At 51.2% G+C, this 20,837-nt stretch overlaps 1 protein-coding gene across 1 annotated transcript in view; it reads left to right on the top strand.

The window, feature by feature from the left end:
• The window catches only part of CFAP46 (cilia and flagella associated protein 46), a 128,339-nt gene that overhangs the window by 32,884 nt on the left and 74,618 nt on the right, over positions 1-20,837 (top strand). Inside the window, 5 exon segments of the mRNA NM_001190957.3 lie at positions 355-462; positions 975-1,141; positions 12,467-12,598; positions 13,024-13,186; positions 19,242-19,326. Of these exon segments, the coding sequence (NP_001177886.3) occupies positions 355-462; positions 975-1,141; positions 12,467-12,598; positions 13,024-13,186; positions 19,242-19,326 (655 nt within the window).

Below are 20,837 nucleotides of genomic sequence, written 5' to 3'. Positions count from 1 at the left end.
CCTGGCCAGGAGCCAGGGCCGAGTGGGGCCCAGGGAGGTGGGGAGGGTCCAGGCATCAACCTGCCTGGCCAGGCAGCCACCGTGTCAGGCCCACTGGTCCTTCCCTCCTTGGGGATCCCCCAGCCAGCAGACAAGGCTGCCTCACACATGGGGCCGCACAGTCCTGGGGCTCCTCGTTGTATGAGAAGATGACCTGCAGATTCACAGTTAGAAACACAGCCTAAGGTCTAAACGCTCCCAATTTCGTGGTCTGATTGTTGCCATAAAACTAATACCTCGTAGTGTTCGATTCACACATGTTCCAGACTCCCCCGCACTCTCGGGCTGAGGCACTCAGGGCATCCTTCCCACCAGGGCACCAACGAGGATGTCAGCTCGGTGACCAGAGTCCTCATTGCCTTGGAAATGTACTCATGCAACGGGCTGGGCCTCATGGACTTCACTGTCCCCTCCCTGGCCCAGGTAGGTGTCCCCAGGGGTCTCCGGAGGCCGGGGGCCCAGAGGCGAGGACGCCGAGGGTCCGAGGTGTTGCCCAAGGTGGCTGGAACTCAAGCCTCATCGTGCATGCTGACCCCCACTCTGCCCCGCTCTCCTCCACCTCCCAACAGAGCTGCGCCCCTCTGCGCACTTCCTTCAGCTTTATGCTCAGAGTCCCCGTTTCCTGGTGTGAGGCAAACGCTGTCTGAGCGGACCCTCCATGTCCCGCCCCACCCTGCGCCGCTCAGGGGCAGCCGGGGACTGCACACACCAGTCCCGTGTCCAGGACACCCTGTGGAGTGTGGGAGCTGCAAAAACATCAGGGGCCCTCACAGGCATGGACGTGGTAGCTCAGCTTTTGTGGTCTGTGGCGCAGTGGCCCTTCGCAGGCCACGCCTCTGTGTAGAATCACACGTGCTGCGTGGTCCGTGGGGCTGCGGCCGCTGGAAGGTCGTTGTTGCTAACACGGTGCTCCTTCTCTTGCCACCCACTGGAAGTTGGTGAAAATGGCTTCCGAGTGCAACTGGTCGGACCCCCTGGTGGAGCTGCAGACCCTGACGCGGCTGACCCACTTCGCCTATGCGGCACGTGACCATGAGACCACCATGGCCTGTGCTCACAGGGCTGTGGAAATGGGCATCAAGTACCTGAAGATATTTGGGCCGTAAGTAAGCTCTCATGACTGGACCAATTCCCCCAGAATGGGCAGGGAGTGCGGGCCTGGGCTGCAATCACAGATCAGGGTGCATGTGAGCCCCGCCAGGTCCCCAGGCCCCGTCCAGAAACCTTCCTGTGGGCCTCAGCCACGTGCACAGGCAGCCTCCTCCTGCCAGCCCTGGGCCCTCATGGACACGGCAGCAGTGGCCCGTGGAAAGCTGGTCGGGAAGGATTCTCAAGTCACGTGGGCCTCCCAGGAGGGGTGTGTGGCCTGCTGGCTGCGTGTGCATCGTTGGCACAGAAAGTGGGGGCCTCAGCCTTCAGAGGCTGGGACGAAGGGCCACAGATGGGGGGCTCCCACCCCAGATGGTTCCTGCTCACAGTTCCGGAGGCTGGAGGTCCCATCGAGGTGCGGCAGAGTTGGCGTCTGCCGAGGGCCCCTTCCCAGCTCCCAGACGGTGCCTCCTCCTGTGTCCTCGCATGCGGGAAGGGGCAGGGGCTCTCTGGGGTCCCTTTCATAAGGGACTAACCCTGTTGGTGAGGGCTCCATCCCCATGATCCAACCCCCCTCAAAGGCCCACGCCAACACCATCACTGTGGGGGTGAGGATCTCCCAGCAACGGAATTCTGAGGGACACGGACACTCTGCCTATGGCAGATAGAAGGGAATTCTGAGGGACACGGACATTCAGCAGGTAAAAAACTGCCATTTCTAATGACATACAGCTTTGAAATAATTTTGAATAGACAGATATGCAAGCTAATTAAATTTGAAAATAAGGGTAATTTCAATGAAAGAAAATGGCCTGTGCATATATAAATTCTCAGACGTTATCTGAATAAATTTTCCACTCTTGGAAAGGTAGATTTAGCCTCAAGTTGTTTTAGTCTCCAGGAGGCTGCCAGCCCCTCCTCTTATTTAATTCTGAGTTTTGGGGGCCAGCCTAGGGGGAATTATTATTATTATTATTGTTATTATTTTTTACCCCCCGGGGGGTAGTTGGGAGTGAGACTATAGGCCATAAAGAATAGGACTGCGTTGGACCAAAATAAATGGGAAAGTCGTGGTTTGAAAAGAAGCTTTTGGGAAGTGATGAGTCATTTTGCACCAGGTAATAGGGGAAAATCGTGTGACCTCCAGCAAACACATGAATGGTGGTTTCCTGGAGCCAGAAGCACTTCAGGGTCGTGGTAATTCCCAGTGTTTTCTGTGTCCTAGTTTTACCCTTTCTAAACACTGTCCTTTTTGAAAGTTTGAATATATCCACATTCTGTTGAAACCTTGAAACTAAAAATTTAGACTCTTGTCGTCATCTTAAGTTCTTCGTGCCACTCTTAACCTCCCAAAAAGCAGTCTCGAAGTGACGTAGGTGATGTCTTGGGCATTTTATCTCTCAGCCGTGGAGAGCTGTGGAAGGAAGAATCGCTGCTTTTCTCAGGCAAATCGGTTTCTTGGTGTCTTTTGGTTCTCACTCCTCACCTGCTCCTGATGCTCTGACCCCTTTGATAGATCAGAGTGCTCCAGAATAATGGGTGGTCTTGGGTGGTGGATACATGGGGACAGGGACAGTTAAATTGGGAGCCTTTTTTACAACCTTGATGAGTTTTTTTCCCCCAAGTTTCCCTCTCCACTGAAATGCCACACCAATGCTTGTCGGATTCCTGAGGCGGCCAGACCAATGTGTTGTTTTTCTTTATTATATTTTTTTAAAGCTTCCCTTGAGAGAATAGATGGTAATGGAGAGAATCATTTAACAAGGTCCTGGTTTCTCTTGCAACACAGTAGCTACACTTGCCTGCTTTTATGTGCAGTTTTGTAGGGATCAGCTTGGTAGACAGTACTAGCAGGGAAGCAACCCGTTGATCTTGGTTTGCAAGCCCGTCTCCCGTCAGTCCTAGATTAGGCCGTGTTCGGCCACGCAGGGGCGTGGGTCGATGCGTGCTGCAGCAGTGGGCATAGTGAATATAATCTACCCCGTTGGCAAAGGTGTGTACCAAGCGAGTTTAAATAATTGGTGTGGATTGGCCAGTAGCTAAGAAGTGGGCTTTTAAAGAGTGTTGAAGATTGAAAGGTTGTTTTTTTTTTTTTTAAAGGAAAAACCATTGATTGTAGATAATGAAAAGCTAGGGTTTGCCCTCTTCATGTCTCCCATCCTTCCAGATAGTTACATCCAATGTCTGCTCCCCTTCCAGACAGTTACACCCAATGTCTCCTCTCCTTCCAGACAGTTACACCCAGTGTCTGCTCCCCTTCCAGACAGTTACACCCAATGTCTCCTCTCCTTCCAGACAGTTACACCCAGTGTCTGCTCCCCTTCCAGACAGTTACACCCAGTGTCTGCTCCCCTTCCAGACAGTTACACCCAGTGTCTGCTCCCCTTCCAGACAGTTACACCCAGTGTCTGCTCCCCTTCCAGACAGTTACACCCAGTGTCTGCTCCCCTTCCAGACAGTTACACCCAGTGTCTGCTCCCCTTCCAGACAGTTACACCCAGTGTCTCCTCCCCTTCCAGACAGTTACACCCAGTGTCTGCTCCCCTTCCAGACAGTTACACCCAGTGTCTCCTCTTCTTCCAGACAGTTACACCCAGTGTCTCCTCCCCTTCCAGACAGTTACACCCAGTGTCTGCTCCCCTTCCAGACAGTTACACCCAGTGTCTCCTCCCCTTCCAGACAGTTACACCCAGTGTCTGCTCCCCTTCCAGACAGTTACACCCAGTGTCTCCTCCCCTTCCAGACAGTTACACCCAGTGTCTGCTCCCCTTCCAGACAGTTACACCCAGTGTCTCCTCCCCTTCCAGACAGTTACACCCAGTGTCTGCTCCCCTTCCAGACAGTTACACCCAGTGTCTCCTCCCCTTCCAGACAGTTACACCCAGTGTCTCCTCCCCTTCCAGACAGTTACACCCAGTGTCTGCTCCCCTTCCAGACAGTTACACCCAGTGTCTCCTCCCCTTCCAGACAGTTACACCCAGTGTCTGCTCCCCTTCCAGACAGTTACACCCAGTGTCTCCTCTTCTTCCAGACAGTTACACCCAGTGTCTCCTCCCCTTCCAGACAGTTACACCCAGTGTCTGCTCCCCTTCCAGACAGTTACACCCAGTGTCTGCTCCCCTTCCAGACAGTTACACCCAGTGTCTCCTCTCCTTCCAGACAGTTGCACCCAGTGTCTCCTCCCCTTCCAGACAGTTACACCCAGTGTCTGCTTCCCTTCCAGACAGTTACACCCAGTGTCTCCTCCCCTTCCAGACAGTTACACCCAGTGTCTCCTCTTCTTCCAGATAGTTATATCCAAAACTGTTTTTCCCTCTCCCCTACCTCCCCTACCCCTATTAAAATAGAAACGGGGATTGATTGATGTCCTGCTGCTGAATACATGTAAAATTTGTACAAAAGTATCTTCTATGAAAATGATTTGTCATCTGTAGACTTGTTACCTGGGAGACGTCTTGATGTAAAATCCCATCCTTTGGGTTGTGGGTTTTTTTTTCTCCAAATAAATCTGATCTTAAAAAAAAAAAAAAGGAAAAAAAGAAAGTGGCCTCTGACTCGGGTCCCTCGCGCGCCCTCCAGAGTCAGCCGTCCCGCCAGGCCCCGTCGGCAGCGTAGCCGGACACAGAACATTCCCATTCTTTAATTTTCACGGATCTCACTTTTAGTGGCTTACCGTGTTCCATCCAGTCGGGTGATTATTATCGTCCCTAATCTTTTCCCCGTTTTTGAATACGAGGCCGTTTCCATCGGTTGTAAATGCTTCCGCGGTAAAGGTTGTTTCCCTTGAGGTTCTTTTTGGCCAATTTCCTGGGTCTAATAATCCTGGAAGATGAAACTGCCGACCCAAAGGCTGTGAAGATGTTTTCTGTGGCCAAATGGCCAGTGTGGCAGCACCTGCCAGAGCCGAGGAGCACCCCAGGCCCACGCCCCGTCTTCCCACGGCCCTGCCCACCGGGATGGCTCCAGGGCCTGTGTTGGCCACACCCGTGGGGATGCGAGGCCAACATGGGAACGTGCCAAGATGCCTTTCACGTTGGCAACTTCCACATGTTCAGGGTCTCCTGGGTGCTCAGAGGCACAAGCAGGCCAGTGCTCAAGACGGCACCGTGTACCAGGCCCCCTGTTCACTTTTCTCAATGCCCAGGATGGGGCATCATGTGCCCGGCCCCCATTCACTCTTCTCAGTGCCCAGGATGGGGCATCATGTGCCAGGCCTCCATTCACTCTTCTCAGTTCTCAGGATGCGTCATCACGCGCCATGCCCCCATTCACTCTTTTCAGTTCCTAGGATGGGGCATCACGTGCCAGGCCTCCCCTCACTCTTCTCAGTGCCTAGGATGGGGCATCACTCACCAGGCCCCCGGTTCATTCTCCTCAGTGCCCAGACAGGGCATCACGCGCCAGGCCCCCCGCTCACTCTTCTCAGTGCCCAGGATGGGGCATCATGTGCCAGGCCTCCGTTCATTCTTCTCAGTGTCCAGATGGGGCATCATGCACCAGGCCCCCCATTTACTCTTCTCAGTGCCCAGGACAGGGCATCACGTGCCATGCCCCCCATTCACTCTTCTCAGTGCCCAGGACGGGGCATCATGTGCCAGGCCTCCGTTCATTCTTCTCAGTGTCCAGATGGGGCATCATGCACCAGGCCCCCCGTTCAGTCTCCTCGGTTGGCAGGCACTACTGTTCCCAGGCTCTAGAGCAGGAAATGGGCAGGCAGAGGCCAAGTTGCTCCTGAGGCCACCCAGCTGGGGTGAGTGGCAGAGCTGGGACTGAACCCAGGCGATGGGCTGCAAGCACTGCCTTGGCAGGGGTGAGGCTGAGAGTGCTCAGGAGGCTGTGAGCCCTGCCAGGAGCCATGCACCTGGGACCCTGCCCTGCTGGCCTGGCGCTGCCATGTGGTGCCCCATGTTCACCAGGGGAGCTGGAGGGAGAGCGTGGCAGCAAAGGGCTGGAGCAGGGTTGGGATGGAGCCATGTCCCACTGTTTTCTGCCAACATCGAGGGGCTTTTCATTGCGAATGATCTTTCTTCCAAAACCATATGGACAGGATTCCGTGCCAGGCCCCCCTCTTGGCATCCCTCTGTCAGAGGCTAGAGGTTACGTTTTCCCTGCAGTCTGTAATACAAATCAATTTGCTTCCAAAAGGAAACTCGCCTGCTTTGGTGTCCCTCCCTGGCCTTCCTGTGCAGGTGGGGCCGGGGGTGCATCCCCAGCCCTGCAGCTCGGGCATAAGCAGGAGACGCCGGCCACCCACCCTGGCCCCTCAGGCCCTGGATGTGCTGAGGCTGAAAATACATCTGCCTGGCTCTGGACATGCTGAGACACCAGGCTGGGATCAGAGGTGTCTCTGGAAGTCTCTGACTGACCCCAGGCCGAGATCAGAGGAGCAGGAAATAGAACTGCCCCAGCCTTCTCAGCAGCCACCACTTGAAGCAGAAAGAAAATAGAACATTCCAAGTGGAGGTAGTTTTCAGCCTCGAATTCGAGCTCACCCAAACTGTCAGTCACGTATCAGGTCAAAATAAGCCATTTTAGACAAAAGGACCCAGAGAGTATACTTCCCATACACCATTTTTAGAAAGTTTCTTGAGGATATGATCCAGAAAAACAAGGAAGTAAACCAAAAAAAAAAAAAGAGAAAGATATGTGGGATGCTAGAAATAACAGATTCAACCCGGGAAAGTAGTCAAGAGCTGTCCCCAGTTGGACGCTGTGCAGAGAGAGCTGCCTGACCGCATCAGGCGGCTCAGGAGGACCCTGGGGAGGGCGGGGAAACAGAGTCCCTCACATGACGGGTGGGGACAGTTCAGTGGGGCACACCAATTAGAGAGTCTGGGAAACCAAGTCATTTACAGCCAGACTCTCCAGTGAGAAACATGGTGTTCATGATATTCCACTTTTAGGATTAACTTGTTGACAAAGAAGGAAGCATTTTGACGAAAGGATGGATTTTGGCAATACAAAAGTGAAGGAAAAGCGCAGGTAACATCCGCTGGTAGAGCAGGAAGGATGAGCTAAGGGAAGTGTGGGTGTTGTGGTCCTCGCCGGGAAGGTGAGTCACCAGGGTCACGGTGGGGACCGGAAGATGAGAGGCTGGCATGACATTGTAGGTGCCAAGGTGATAGGTGGGGATTAAGTGTCATGCGGTCACTGGCCACACAGGTCAGTTGAAAGGGGCTACAGGGGGTCTGAGTGAGCTGAACTTAATTCATCCTTGTAAGCAGCCTGTAGGTCGAGGCTGCAGCAAGCCGTGATTGTGCCACTGCACTCCAGCCTGGGTGGCACAGCGAGACTCTGTCTCCAAACAGAACAGAACAAACATTATTTCTAAGAGAAATAAACTACAAAGACAGCGTCACAGAGGTGATGGTGCACAGTGCTCTGCACAGAGCCTCCTCATAACTGAGTTAGCATTACTTCCCCAAGTGTTGAGGGCACAGCAGCACACAACAGGAGGATGTCGGGGCTGGGCGCCCTGGCCCTGCCACTGCTGTGTAAGTTGACTTAAAAATCAATTTTTCTGTTAAATTAGCTAAAGCTGTAAATTTATACATACGGTAACAGGGAAAAGGAGAGGTCATATGAGACTGGAAAAATTGGATTTCCATGTGAGGACTTTTGGAAAGTCCTTTGTGGACCATTGCTGTCCTCTAGTGGCACTTGGTGTCATTGCGCCCAGCAGGAGCCCCTCTGCCCTGGGTGCAGCGTGGGTGGGTTTCCACAGCCACAGGCGGGCGATCCTGCGTGCGGGCAGCCTGGGCGCCACAGGCGGGCGATCCTGCGTGCGGGCAGCCTGGGCGCCACAGGCGGGCGATCCTGCGTGCGGGCAGCCTGGGCGCCACAGGCGGGCGATCCTGGGTGCGGGCAGCCTGGGCGCCACAGGCGGGCGATCCTGGGTGCGGGCAGCCTGGGCGCCACAGGCGGGCGATCCTGCGTGCGGGCAGCCTGGGCGCCACAGGCGGGCGATCCTGCGTGCGGGCAGCCTGGGCGCCACAGGCGGGCGATCCTGCGTGCGGGCAGCCTGGGCGCCACAGGCGGGTGATCCTGGGTGCGGGCAGCCTGGGTGCCACAGGCGGGTGATCCTGGGTGCGGGCAGCCTGGGTGCAGGAGGCTGGAGAAACCCCGCAGGCTGCTGCTCAGCAGGAGATGATGTCACCTCGCTGGTCACTGTCAGACCACAGGCCCTCCCCGAGTCCAGCAGGACCCATGCCCACATGCAGCAGACGATCAGCCTTTGTAAGAGATACTTTAAAAAGTTTACACGTATTTCAGTTCTTCATCCTAATTTCTTTCCATTTTGAAAATTATGTGTAGAAAGTCTAGCATGGAATTTGTCACAGTGTAGCTTTTATGATAGCATTTTACACTAATGGCAAAGTGGCTTTCCGTTCTTGGTGAAAAGTAGAACAGTTACTAATCAGTTCATACTCTCAATTTGTGAATGTGTAGTTACCAAATCAGTTTCACACTTATGCTATTAACGTCAAGGAATTTATATTAATAAGAAATTTCATGAGATTCTTAAAATACACACAAAATACGTAAAGAACAATAGTCTAAGAGTGTCATTTGGACCTTCCAACTCAGCTCAACATTTTTATTTAACGTTATCACCAACAGTGATTTTATATATATTTATATATTATGTATTATGTATATTTATATGTAATGTTATTAATATAAATTTAAAAGTCACCTAGTTCTGGCCTTGAAAGCATAATGGGTGTCATACTCTTGTGCTGTGAAAAAGAAAAACCGTAAAACTTGAAAATATACATGAGACAGTTGTTTTTAGCTGTTGGATAGCAGGCAGTACAAGGCAGCCATTCTTGCTAGAAGGAAATATCAGAAGTGGGCTCTGCATTCTGCCTCAGGGAGCTTCCCACACTGCAGCCTGGGGAGTGGGCCTCAGATGGAAGAGTCGTGGGGAGAAACAGGTCAGGGCTTGGGGCTGCAGCAGCTGAGGTGTCTAGGACGTGACGTGGGCATGTGGGGCAGGGCCCTCGTTCTGTGGAGCCACCCATGAGTCTGTGGCCTGCCTGGTGGTAAACGATGTGTGCGCAGGACTACATTCCAGGCCTGGCAGAAAACAGGTATGGAGGGGTCTGTAAGCTGACAAGATGCCAGAGGCCATCCTGTGCTAAGAGAAGTTGGAGTTATGACCAGCTCACATCAGGGGGTACCTCACTGAACTCCAGGCATTCAGAAAGACACACCTTAGCAATGGGGTGAGTGCAGACTTGCCCCAACAAAGCCTAAACCACATGTCAGTAGGATGAAGCTGAGCCACCAGTAATTAACTGCCTGTCAGAACAAAACCCAACACTCTTTAAAGGAAGTCGACACAGTCCACACTTTCAGCAGTTGAGCCCTCACAATGTCCAGCACAAAGTCAGAAATTACTAGATGTGCACAAAAGCAAGAAAATGTGACTTATAACCAGGATGAAAAAAAGCAGCCGATGGACCCAGCTGTGGTGTATGTTGACATGAGCAGACAAGGAGTCGAAAACAGCTGCTGTCAATATAATCACAGATTTTCAATGGAAATAACTAGTGTACAGACAGGAATTTCAATAAAGAATGGAACCTATAATAAAGTAACTGAATGGAATTCCTAGAAATGAAAAACAAAGTGTCTGAAATGGAAATGCCACTGGAAGAGCATATCATCAGGCTGGACACTGAAGAATGATCAGTAACTTCGAATCCAGGCCAGCAGACTCTGAAAACCGAAGCACAAGGAGAAAAACGGAGAAACTAAATGAACAGAGCTTTCCGTCTGCGACCAGTGGGGCCATAGAGCTTTCACTCTGTGACCGGGGCGCCATAGCAGGGGGTCTAACCTGAGTGCAACTGGAGTCTCAGGAAGACAGGGGCAGCCGGGGGAGGCCAAAATACACACATTTGAAAACATAATGGCTGAAAATTTTACAAGTTGAATTAAAAATATCAACCTGGAGATCCAAGACTTTCAAGGAACCCCAAGTGGGATAAACGCAAAACGAACCACGCCTGGCTCCATCGTGGGGGAATTGTAGTCACATTGCCGAAGACCAAAGACCGGGAGAAGATCCTGGAAAGAAGTTAGCGTGGGCATGGATCTGTGCATACAGGAAAACCAGGGCAAGAATTGCTGCTGGCTTCTCATCAGAGACAATGCAAACCAGAATACAAAGGGTGATGGTTTTTAAGTGTTGAAAAAGAAAAACTGTCAATCTAGAATTCTATATCCACCAGCAATAGTCCTCAGAAATGAATACAGAATCAAGACATTTTAAGACTAATAAAAGCTAAGAGGATCCATTCCCAGCCAATCCTTAGAAGAGGACATGCTAGAGGAGATGAAAAACATGAAAAATGGTAAATTTGGGGGTAAACATAAAAGACTTTTTTCCCTTTCAGTTCTTAAATTCTTCAAGAAACACTTGACCTTTTAAAGCAAAAATAAGATCCTATTGTGGGATTTTTCATAATATAGAGGCAAGATGCAGGGCAGTGGAAATACACGGGATGGGCTGAGAGGCAGCGATTCCGAGGGCCCTCCTGCCGCACGTGACGTGGAGTAGGACTCGGGTGAGGTAGACGTGGGTGGTGAAGGACGCATACTGCAATCCCCAGAGCAAGTGCTAAGAAATGGAATGAAGCAAAGAGATATAACGAAAAATCTGATAGAGGATATGAATTGGGATACTAAAAATATTTAGTTCATGCAAAAAAAAGGGAGGAAAGGAACAAAGAACATGTAAGTCAACAGGAAAGCAAGGAGCAAATGGTGGATTTGACCCTGGTCATAACAGTCATTCCATTAAATGTAAACGAACCAGCACTACAGTTAAAATGCAGTTTATCCCACAGAACATAGGAGCAAGACCCAATGATCAACTATGTACAGGAGACCCTCTTCAAATGTAAAGACACAGATTAAAGGCAAAAAGACGGGAGAGAGGCACTGTGCAAGCGCCAACCACGAGAAAGCTGGTGTGGCGGTTCAACGGCCCAGGCGCACTATCCGAGGTAGACCTTCCTCATCATAAAGGATTAAATCTTCAAGAAGACATAAAAATGCTAAATGTGTGTTCACCTCATAGCAGAGCTTGAAAATACAGGAAGTGAAACATGGATCCATCTACGGTTCTAGCTGTAGATTTTAACATTCCTCTTTCAGCAGCTGACGGAGCAAAGCGGGGGAAGTCACTGAGGCTACAGATGGAAGGAGCAGACCTCACTCACTGGCATTTATGGAACACTCAACAACTGCCTAACACAGATCAAAATGTTTAGGACGGCAGTACCTAGGAAACGGAACCCTCCTTCCTGCCCTGCCTAGGTCGCCATGCCCGCCTTAGAAGGTGGTTTCAGCTTCACACCACCGGCTTGCTTTGGGCACTACGGGTCCATGCAGGCCAAGGGGCAGCGCCTTCCTCTTTTGACTCCTTCGGGACAGAGGGGCAGAAGCAGCTGTCTGCTCCTGCAAGCAGGTCCCTGGCTCTGGACCCTGGTCCATGAAGGGAGTCTACCCGTGAACCAGCATCTTTCTCAGAGAATAAATCCGGTGCCTCCTCTGAGCTGAGCCACAAAGGCGTGCTCCCCGTCCATTGCGGGAATCCTGCCTTACTGTGTGTGGTGTTGCAGCCCCAGCCACGGCAGCACTGGAGCAGCGAATGTCCAGGGATGAGGAGCCGTGGAGCTGATGCTGCTGTTGACACCCAGGAGTGTGCGCCCAGCCAAGCTCTGGGTGCAGAGTGGACCTTCTGAGGCCAGACTTCCATGTGGGCCCGGGCAGCAGGGCCCGTGGAGGGGAGCGGCCCCCAAAGAGGGGCTGGTTCTGTGGATCTGTTGCTGCACAAGCCCCTCTAAAGATTAATCATTAAAAAAACAGTTAGTGATTCTGCGCCACAGTTCTGGGGACTGACTGGACACAGCCAGTGAGTTTTGAGTTGGGGTCTCTCATAAGGTTACTGTGAGAGTCAGCTGGGGTGACAGTCTTGAGGGTCCACTGGCTGGATGTCCCCACAGCCCACTCCCACCATTGCCACGTGGCTGCCAGCTCCATGGTTGAGAGCATTCCCAGGGTGGCTGTCTCCAGCGCCCAGGCCACACGTGGGCACTCCAGGCCTCAGAGGACCAGGGCCTTGCATCCCTGCAGTCTGGCGAGTCCCTGAGGCTGGCTCAGATTCGGGGAGGGCGGAGCCGTGTGCACATGTGCTCATGGGCCAGGAGGTGCCCGTCTTAAAATACCACCTGTGCAGTTCACAGGTCAGTGACCGTGACCCAGGGAGGGAGGATCCAAGGTGGGCCACAGGGGTCTCCCTCCTCACTGGCCCTGTGTCCTGCAGCGAGGAGTCCCGGCTGGTGGCAGAGATGCTGTGCACGGCCACGGGCATCCAGGGCAGGAGCATCATGGAGAACCTGAAGGGCCGGAAGCAGCTGCGGCTGGTGGCAGCCAAGGCCTTCACGGAGAGCGCCAGGTGCATGGCTCTAAAGGGGCTGGGGTGGTGCTGTGGGGGCTGTGTCCATCCCCTGCTGTGCCAGACCCCTGTGCTCACCAAGGCTGTGGTCTGTCCTGTGGGCCCAAGGGAGGGCTCCTGCCAGGGAGGGCGAGGTGGACAGTGTGGCCAGTTCAGGGCACAGTCTTCAAGGAGGTGTGGTGGCCCCCTCTTGCCCTTGTACCTGCCTGGGCTAATACAGCCTGACCTTGGTGGGGGTCTGACCCTGTACTGCCCAGAAAGGCCCACTGGGGAGGATGCAGCAGGGACACCTGAGCAAGTCACATGCCCGGGAGGGAGCAAGCGCGTGGATGGGCCCTGGGCGCCCGACCTTCCTGTCCCTCCTGGTCCAGCAGCTCCAGGTGGGCCCAGGTGGAGCCACCGTGTCATGACCTGCCCTCTTTCAGGTTTGGAGGCATCGCGGGCAGCAGCACCCTGGTGATGCTGGCCGCACGGCACTACTGGAACGCCTGGCTCCCGCTCCTGTCCTCAGCCGTCTACAGGAAGAAGGCCAAGGGTGCCCTGAAGAGGATCATTGGCATCATCAACAAGACAGAGGCCAGAAAGCAGGTGCGCCAGCCCTGGAGGGGCTCCTGACTCCCACTGAGGCCTCTATCGGGTCTTCCAGAAAGGACTGGAGAGGCTCCCAAAGAAAGACCCCACAGGCCTCCCAGAGGGTGCACCAGCACCAGCCGAGGAGGGGAGGGGGCTAAGGGGGGTCCCCAAGTGCCAGCACTGCGGGGCCCCCTGCTGGACTCGGTGCTCAGCCCTGACCTCCCCCAGCAGCATACATGCACCGAGGGGCTCTCAGAACTGGAGACACACAGCAGTGGGTAGAGAGCGAGGCCAGCACAGTCCCTTCCTTAAGCGGCTTGGTTTCTAGGCAGGGAGGACAGGCCCCACCTGCCGTGAGAGAGGGTGGCCCGGAGGAACAGCAAGCAGAGGGCAGGGCAGGGGGCAGGGGCTGAGCCACAGGTGCCTCTGGAGGCTTAAGGCAGAGTGGGGTGGCAGGGAGTAGAGCCCCCAAGGCCCAGGGGATGGGGCAACCCAGGGAGGATGGTTGCAAGAGAGGGGCCATGTGGATCCAAGAGTGCACCTCCTTCTAGGGTTGTTGGAGGGAGGCTGGGCTTGGGTCCTGGAGTGGTCCTGCAGGCCTCTCCCCAAGAGCAGGAGCCTGGCCAGCTTCTCCCTGGGCACAGATTTGCAGGACAAGCCTTGGCCTTGTGGACTGGGCTTCCTGAGTAGGCTCTGGAGTTGGTGAGGGCTTCGTGCTCCTGGCTCACAGGTCTGTGGACGCAGCTCCCTGCTGGGAGATGGGGAGGCAACCCCTCCTCCTGGGAAGAGGCTGAGACTCTTGGGTTGGGGTCAGTCTTTAGACCAGGGCTGAGCCAGTCCAGCCCACTCTGAGCTCTCTTCTGGCCTCAGCCGTAACCGGGAATCAGGAGTCAGCCACAGAGAACCCACAAAACGGAGCCCTTCTAAGAGGAGCAGCCGCATAACCCGAAGCTCCAGTGGGAGGAGGAGGACAGGGGAGTGGGGCACAAGACAGCAGGCACAGGCAGTGGGCGCCGCCACAGAAGCCACTGCACAGATCTTCAGAGGCATTCCCAAGGCAGCTTCTTGGCCTGACTTTGAAAAGGCTGTGTTGGGGCCTCTGGGCTGTCCAGCCCACCCTAGCCTCTCCCTATGCTGGCCTCCTCCGGGGCAGTGCCTCCTCATCCAGTATGGTCTAGGCAAAGGGACCCTCCTGGACTGGCTCCCCCAGGAAGCCTGGGTCTGAGCTCTGCAGAACTGCCTCTGGAGCCAGACTGGAGAGTACAGAGGCAAGCCAAGGCTACTCCACCTGGCCTGCCAACCTGCCAACCTGCCAACCCACATGTGGCCATCCTGTGGGCAAGATGCAGCTTCCTGGCCCCAGGGCTTAGCCTTCCACTGGCGCTGCCCAGCACATTTTCTGGCTGCCCAGGAAGACCAGAGTAGATTTTTACTACTTGTGACCAAGAATCCTGGCTGACCCAGATATGTGGTTCCTACAAACCTGCAGTGTCTTGCAGGGCCCCGTGAAGGGAGGGCCTGCAGATGGTGAGGTCCATAACAGACGGAGATTCATGGCCAGAGAGCCTCAGGACGGAGCCTGGATATTAATCCCTTAGCAGATACCTGATGTGCAAGTATTTTCTCCCATTCTGTGGGTTAACTTTTCACTCATTTGATCATGCCATTTGATGTACAAATGTTCCTAATTTTTAAGAGGTCCAATTTATCTATTTTTTTCTTTTGTTGCCTATATCTTTAGTGTCCTATCCCTGGTCATTGCTACATCCAATACCATGAGGATTTTCTCCATTATTTTCTTCTGAGAATTTTGTAGCTTTAGCTCTTAAGTTTAGATCTTTGATCCATTTGAGTTAATTTTTGCATATGATATTAGGTAAAGGTTCAACATCATTCTTTTGCATGTGGATATCCAGTTTTTCCAGCACCACTTGAAGAGACTGTGCATTCCCTAGTGAATGGTCTTGGCACTGTTGCTGAAAATAATTTGACCAGAAATGCAAGCGTTTATTTTGGGGCTCTCTATTCTATTTCACTGGCCTATATGGTATCATTTTGCCAATACTATGCTGTTTGAGTCACTGTAGCTTTGTAATATGTTTCCAAGTTGGGAAGCATGGGTCCTCCAACTTTGTTGTTTTTCAAGATTGTTTAGCTCTTTGGGACCCCTTGCAATTCCATATGAATTTGAGGATCAGTTTTTTAATTCCATATGAATGTGAGGATCACTTTTTTAAATTATATATTTTTTAAAAAGACTATTGCAACCCATAGAGATTGTGTTGAATACTGCTTTGGGTAGTATTGACATTTTAACAATGTTAAGGCTTCCTATCCGTGAACATGGGCTATCTTTTCATTTATTTAGATCTTTAATTTCTTTCAGCAACCTTTTATAGTTTTTAGCATACAAGTCTTTCACCTCTTTAGTTAGATTTATTACTAAGTATTTAATTTTTTAAGGTGCTGTTATAAACAGGAATGCTTTCTGTCTTAGCTTGGGCTGCCGTAACAAAATACCATAGACTGGATGGCTTAATTTATTTCTCAAAGTCTGAACCTGGAAGTCTGAGATCGGGGAGCCAGCGTGGCTGGGTTCTGGTGAGGAACATCTTCCTGGCCATGAATGCCTGGCTGCCTTCTCACCGTGTCTTTATGTGGCACACACACCCTGGCTGCCTTCTCGCTGTGTCTTCATCTGGCACACACAGAGCCTGGCTGCCTGCTTGCCTTGTCTCATGGCACACAGAGCCTGGCTGCCTTCTCACCATGTCTTCTTGTGGCACACAGAAGGAGACAGCAAGCTCTCTGGTGTCTTTTCTGAAAGTACACTAACTTTATCGTGAGGACCCCACTCTCGTGACCTTATCTAACCTCGGTTACCTCCCAGAGGCCCTGTCTCCAAATACCACCACAGTGGGGGTTAGAGTCTCGGGATATGAATTTTGGGGGCACACAGCTCAGTCTGTAGAACTTTCTTCCTAATTTCCTTTTTGGAGTTTTCATTCCTGGTGCATAAAAACACAGCTGATTGTTGTGTGTTGATCTTGTGCCCTGCAACTTTTCTGAATTCATTAGTTGACTCTATTGCTTTCTTGTGGATTTGTAAGAATTTTCTCTGCATAGGATCATGTCATCTGTGAATAGAGATAGTTTTACCTCTTCTTTTCCAATGTAGCACACACAGTCTGGCTGCCTCTCACCGTGTTCTTCCTCGTTATCCAGTAGCTCTGGTCAGAGCCTCCGGTGGAATAGCAGCAGTGGAAGCAGCGACCTTGTCTTGTTCCTGGTCTTAGTGAGAGAGCTTCAGCCTCACCACTGCATGTGGCGTGAGCTGTGGGTTTTTCCATAAGGACCCTTCATCATGTTGACGAATTTTCTATTTCTAGTTTTCTGAGAGTTTTTTGTCATGAAATAGTGTTGGGTCTTGCCAGATGCCTTTTCTCCATCCGTTGAGCTGGTCATGTGGTTTTTCTCCTTTTCTCTGTTAATGCTGAATACTGTGCATCACGCTGACAGATCTGCCCACAGTGACTGCCCTTGCACCTCTCACAGATCCCACTTGGTCATTATGAGTCATCTTTTTAATATGCTGTTGGATTTCATTTGCTAATCTTTTGGGGAGAATTTTTGCATCTATGTTCATAAGGGATATTGGTCTATAACTTTCTTTTCTGGTGATGTCTTTATCTGGATTTGATAACAGAGTAATGCTGGCCTCACAGAGTGAACCCAGGAGCGTTTCTTTGTCTTTACATTTTTGAAGAGTTAATAAGGATTGTTGCTAATGCTTCTTTAAATGTTTGATGGGAGTCATTGATGAAGCCATCTAGTCCAGGATTTTTTTTTATTAAGAGGCTTTTGATTACTAATTTAATCTCTTATTATAAGTCTGTTGAGATTTTCTGTTTCTTCCTGAGTCAGTCTGGGTGTGTTTGGAGGGATTTGTTCATTTTTTCTAGATTATCTAATTTGTTGGTGTGCAAATGTTCATAGGATTTTCTTATAATCCTTTTTATCTCCCTGAGGTCAGTAGTAATGTCTCCACTTGCATTACTTATTTTAGTTATTTGAATAGTCTTCCTTTTTTTTTTTTTTTGTTAGTTAGCTAAAGGCTTCTCAATTTTGTTGACCTTTTTAAAGAACCAACTTTTAAACAATAGACTTTATTGTTTTTCTGTTATCTTTTTTTGTCTGTGCTCTGATCTCTATTATTTCCTTCCTTCTGCTAGTGTTTTAGTTCCTTATGATGTAAAGTTGGATTATTGATTTGAGATCCTTCTTTAATACAGCATTTGCCGCGGTGAACTCCCTCTGAGACTGGCTCTCACTGCCTCCCTAAGTTTTATCTAACGTGCTTTTCGTCACATTGATTTAGAGCCGCAAAACCAACTTAGATGTTTCATGTCGTTGAAAAAGCTCTCAATGACGTTAGGGGAGCTGCTGCAGACTTTTTGTGACTTAGTATTTCAGAAATTTTGCTGCAATATCTGTAATTAGATAGAGCCGAATGGTTAGCAGCAGACGTATTCGAGTCACACACCACCGAAGTTCGGTACCAGCGGCAAACCCACAGGGGCTGCAGCAACCTCAAAGTGTGTTACCAGTGCCAAATCTGCAGCGGGCTGCAGCAACCTCAGTTCTTGCCTCCTCAGAAGAGAGACTTCAACTGAGGAGCCTAAAGCAGAAGGAGAGACAGAGGCACGTCTCAGAGCAGGAGTGAGTTTATCAGAGAGCTTCAGAACAGGAAGAAAGGGAAGGAAAGCACACTGGGAAGAGGCCGAGCGGAGACCTGAGAGGTCACGTGCATGGCTCACCTTTGGCTTGGGGTCTCCCACTGTTGTGGGACTTTTGCTCAGTTCAGCTAAAGACGGGGTCCTTGTCACACTGCCACAAAAGATGAGGCTTGTAGACAATTTGAAGGGTGAGAAAGGCAGGGTTTTATTGGGTAGAAAGGAAGAAAAGGGGAAACAGAGGCTCTTAGTGAAGCGAGAGAGCGTTTCCCGCCAGTGCACTTCCCACCTCACCGAATGGATCCCAGGTTCACCTGGGAGGAGGAGGGGCCGGGCTCCTCCCCGCTGCAAATGGCGTGAGCCTCTGTGTCTCCCCCTCAGTGCGCATTCCTCCCAGTGAGCAGGCCGGTCGGAGAGTCTCTGGGGGCCCCTTCCCACCTGGCTGTCTCAATACATTGACCGACTTCCAGGGTCTTGCGTGATTTCTCCCCAGACGCTTCCCTGGCGGTGGGCTGTCTGCATGCACGGTGGCTGCCCGCACTTGGGAGGGGCCGCACGCCCAGGGTACTTACTGGAGTTTTGCACGTGCTCACTTGAGGTCGTCCCTTACCAGTCGCGTGTTCCTAGAGGGAGGTCATAGGCCAGGGAAGCTCTGCCATTTTGCCTCGTAGTGTGTGTGCTTGAGCCCGCTCGCCCAGCTCCTGAGATCTCATCGGGAAGCTGCTCATCACCAGTTTCAGGTTTTTTCTGTCTCTTGGGAGGCGGCCTTTCCCTGGTGCTGGCTGAGACCAATTATTATTTTAGAGAGACGGTTAACAGCTGCCGGACCGTCACCTGATAGTTGCCTGAAGTTCCTGGTGCGGGGCGGGGGGCCTCTCCTGCCCCGCTCATGTTTGACTAGCTACCTACTATAACGAAATGAAAAGCAAAACGATGTCAACCTAAAAGGAAGAAGCTGAGGCGAAATTGGTATAAGTAGAGAGTTTGCCTGGGCCAAGCTTGAAGGCTGTCATCCGGAAGCATCGATTCAAGTGGTCCTGAACATGCATTCCAATTAGAGGCAGTTCCAAGTGGGTTTTTAAAGGGAAATAAGAGGCAATTTCTGAGTTGTTTGCCAAGAATTTACATTAAAATAACTTAAGCTATTAATTGGCTGTATATTGTTAAGCTTTAGAATGTAGGCGATAGTGGCCGGTACAACATTGTCAGGTTAATTTACAGCAGCTATGGCAATAGCAAGCAGTTTAAGGAGACTCAGAGGGGGAGTTTCTTAGCTCGTGGTGAAAGACTGTCTTACAACTTTCAAATATACGTGTCATTTACTTGCGTTACTTTAGGAGAAAGAGAAGACGCTGCTTCTGCACCAGTGGCCCACGGCTGACTTCCAAGGCGGCGGGACGACCGAAGGATATTTTCTTCCAGGTTTGTAGCAGGACAGACAGACCCATGGGCTCCAGGTACAAGGAAAGGGAAGGACTTGAGCCCAATTTTAAACATGTGTTGCTTTTAAATTCCCGTGCCCTGACATGAAGCCACCTGGCAATAACTCCAGATAATGTCTGTTCAGCGTTTGACGCATGACAGGCACCTGAGTGCTCTTCAGGAATGAGCTCATGAAATTCCTTTTCAATATACAAAGAAGCCAGAGCTGGGACCTTCTGACTGTCCATGAAAAAAGTCAAACTCTGTGAACTATTTGAAGGGATTGATGCTGGGCCACATGTGAGGAGCGTGACGCGTGACCCAGCCCCAGGAGGTCCTGAGAACATGGGCCCACGGTCGTTGGTTTACAGCTTCGTTTCGTACATTTTAGGGGAACAGGAGTTACAGGCAGAGACATCAAAATACGTGTCTGGTGCACATTGGTTTGGTCCAGAAGGTGGGACAACTCAGAGGGGAGGCTTCCAGGTCACTGGCAGATTCAAAGACTTTCTGATTGACAATTTGTTGAAAGAGTTATTATCTAAAGACCTGGAATCGATAGAAAGGAATGTCCAGGTTTAGATGAGGAGTTGTGGAGACCAGGGTTTTTATCTTGCAGATGCAGCCTCCAGGCTTCCGAGCTCTTATCAGACAAAAAGGCACCAGACTCTTGGTTAATTCTCCCCTGGCTCAGGGAACAGCCCTGGAGAGGGAAAAGGGATTCTCAACAGGATGTAGTTTTTCCCCGCAAGAGACAGCTGCGCGGGCCCCACTTGAAAGTGTGTTGAAGAAAGATATTTGGGTATAAAATACCTGGATCTCTTTCAGGCCTGCGATCTGTCTTGTGATGCTTTGGTAGAGTCAGACTGGAACTTGGTATCTTACTGCTACAGAGCGTCCACTCCGTCAGCCCTCAGAGCTCTGTTTTCATGTGGATGCTGGTCCATTGTGCCTGGCTCCAAAGGCAGAAGGGATGTGATGAGACCTGTCCACCCTTGCCCCCTACCACCCCCGACCCCACCAAACTAGTTTTTCAGGTACACTTCGGAAGGCCCTGGGCCAAGAGGAGGGTCCATTCAGTTGGCTGGGGGGCTTACAGTGTTATTTTTGGTTTCGTGAACCTTGTCCAGGGCCACACACCCCTGAGTCCAGAGTGGACACTGTCACCCCTGGTCGTGGCTGCCGTGAAGTCTGGCCTCTCGGCTGTGCTGACAGATAAATCGCATTTTTCTAGCTCCACAAAAAATGTGGACACAAAACAGCTGCAAAACAAACATACAAAAACACATACTGACTTTAGAACAATAGAATCATATTAGAATACCAATTCATGTTTATAGAAAAAAAATTATCTGCTAAAAAAGTTATCCCTGTTAAGAGTCCTCATGTGTATTTGGGAAATCTTTAAATGCTGTGGAATAGAAAAGTGGAACCTACCTTGAGCATTTAGAGTCTATTTAGAGAGGCAAAGTTGATTTAAAATAATAAACAAAAGTGTGGCCACGTGTAAT

The sequence above is a fragment of the Macaca mulatta genome, chromosome 9 (genome assembly GCF_049350105.2).
Source record: "Macaca mulatta isolate MMU2019108-1 chromosome 9, T2T-MMU8v2.0, whole genome shotgun sequence".
In the NCBI taxonomy this organism is placed as follows: Eukaryota; Metazoa; Chordata; class Mammalia; order Primates; family Cercopithecidae; genus Macaca; species Macaca mulatta.
This window is presented reverse-complemented; position numbering and strand designations above follow the sequence as displayed.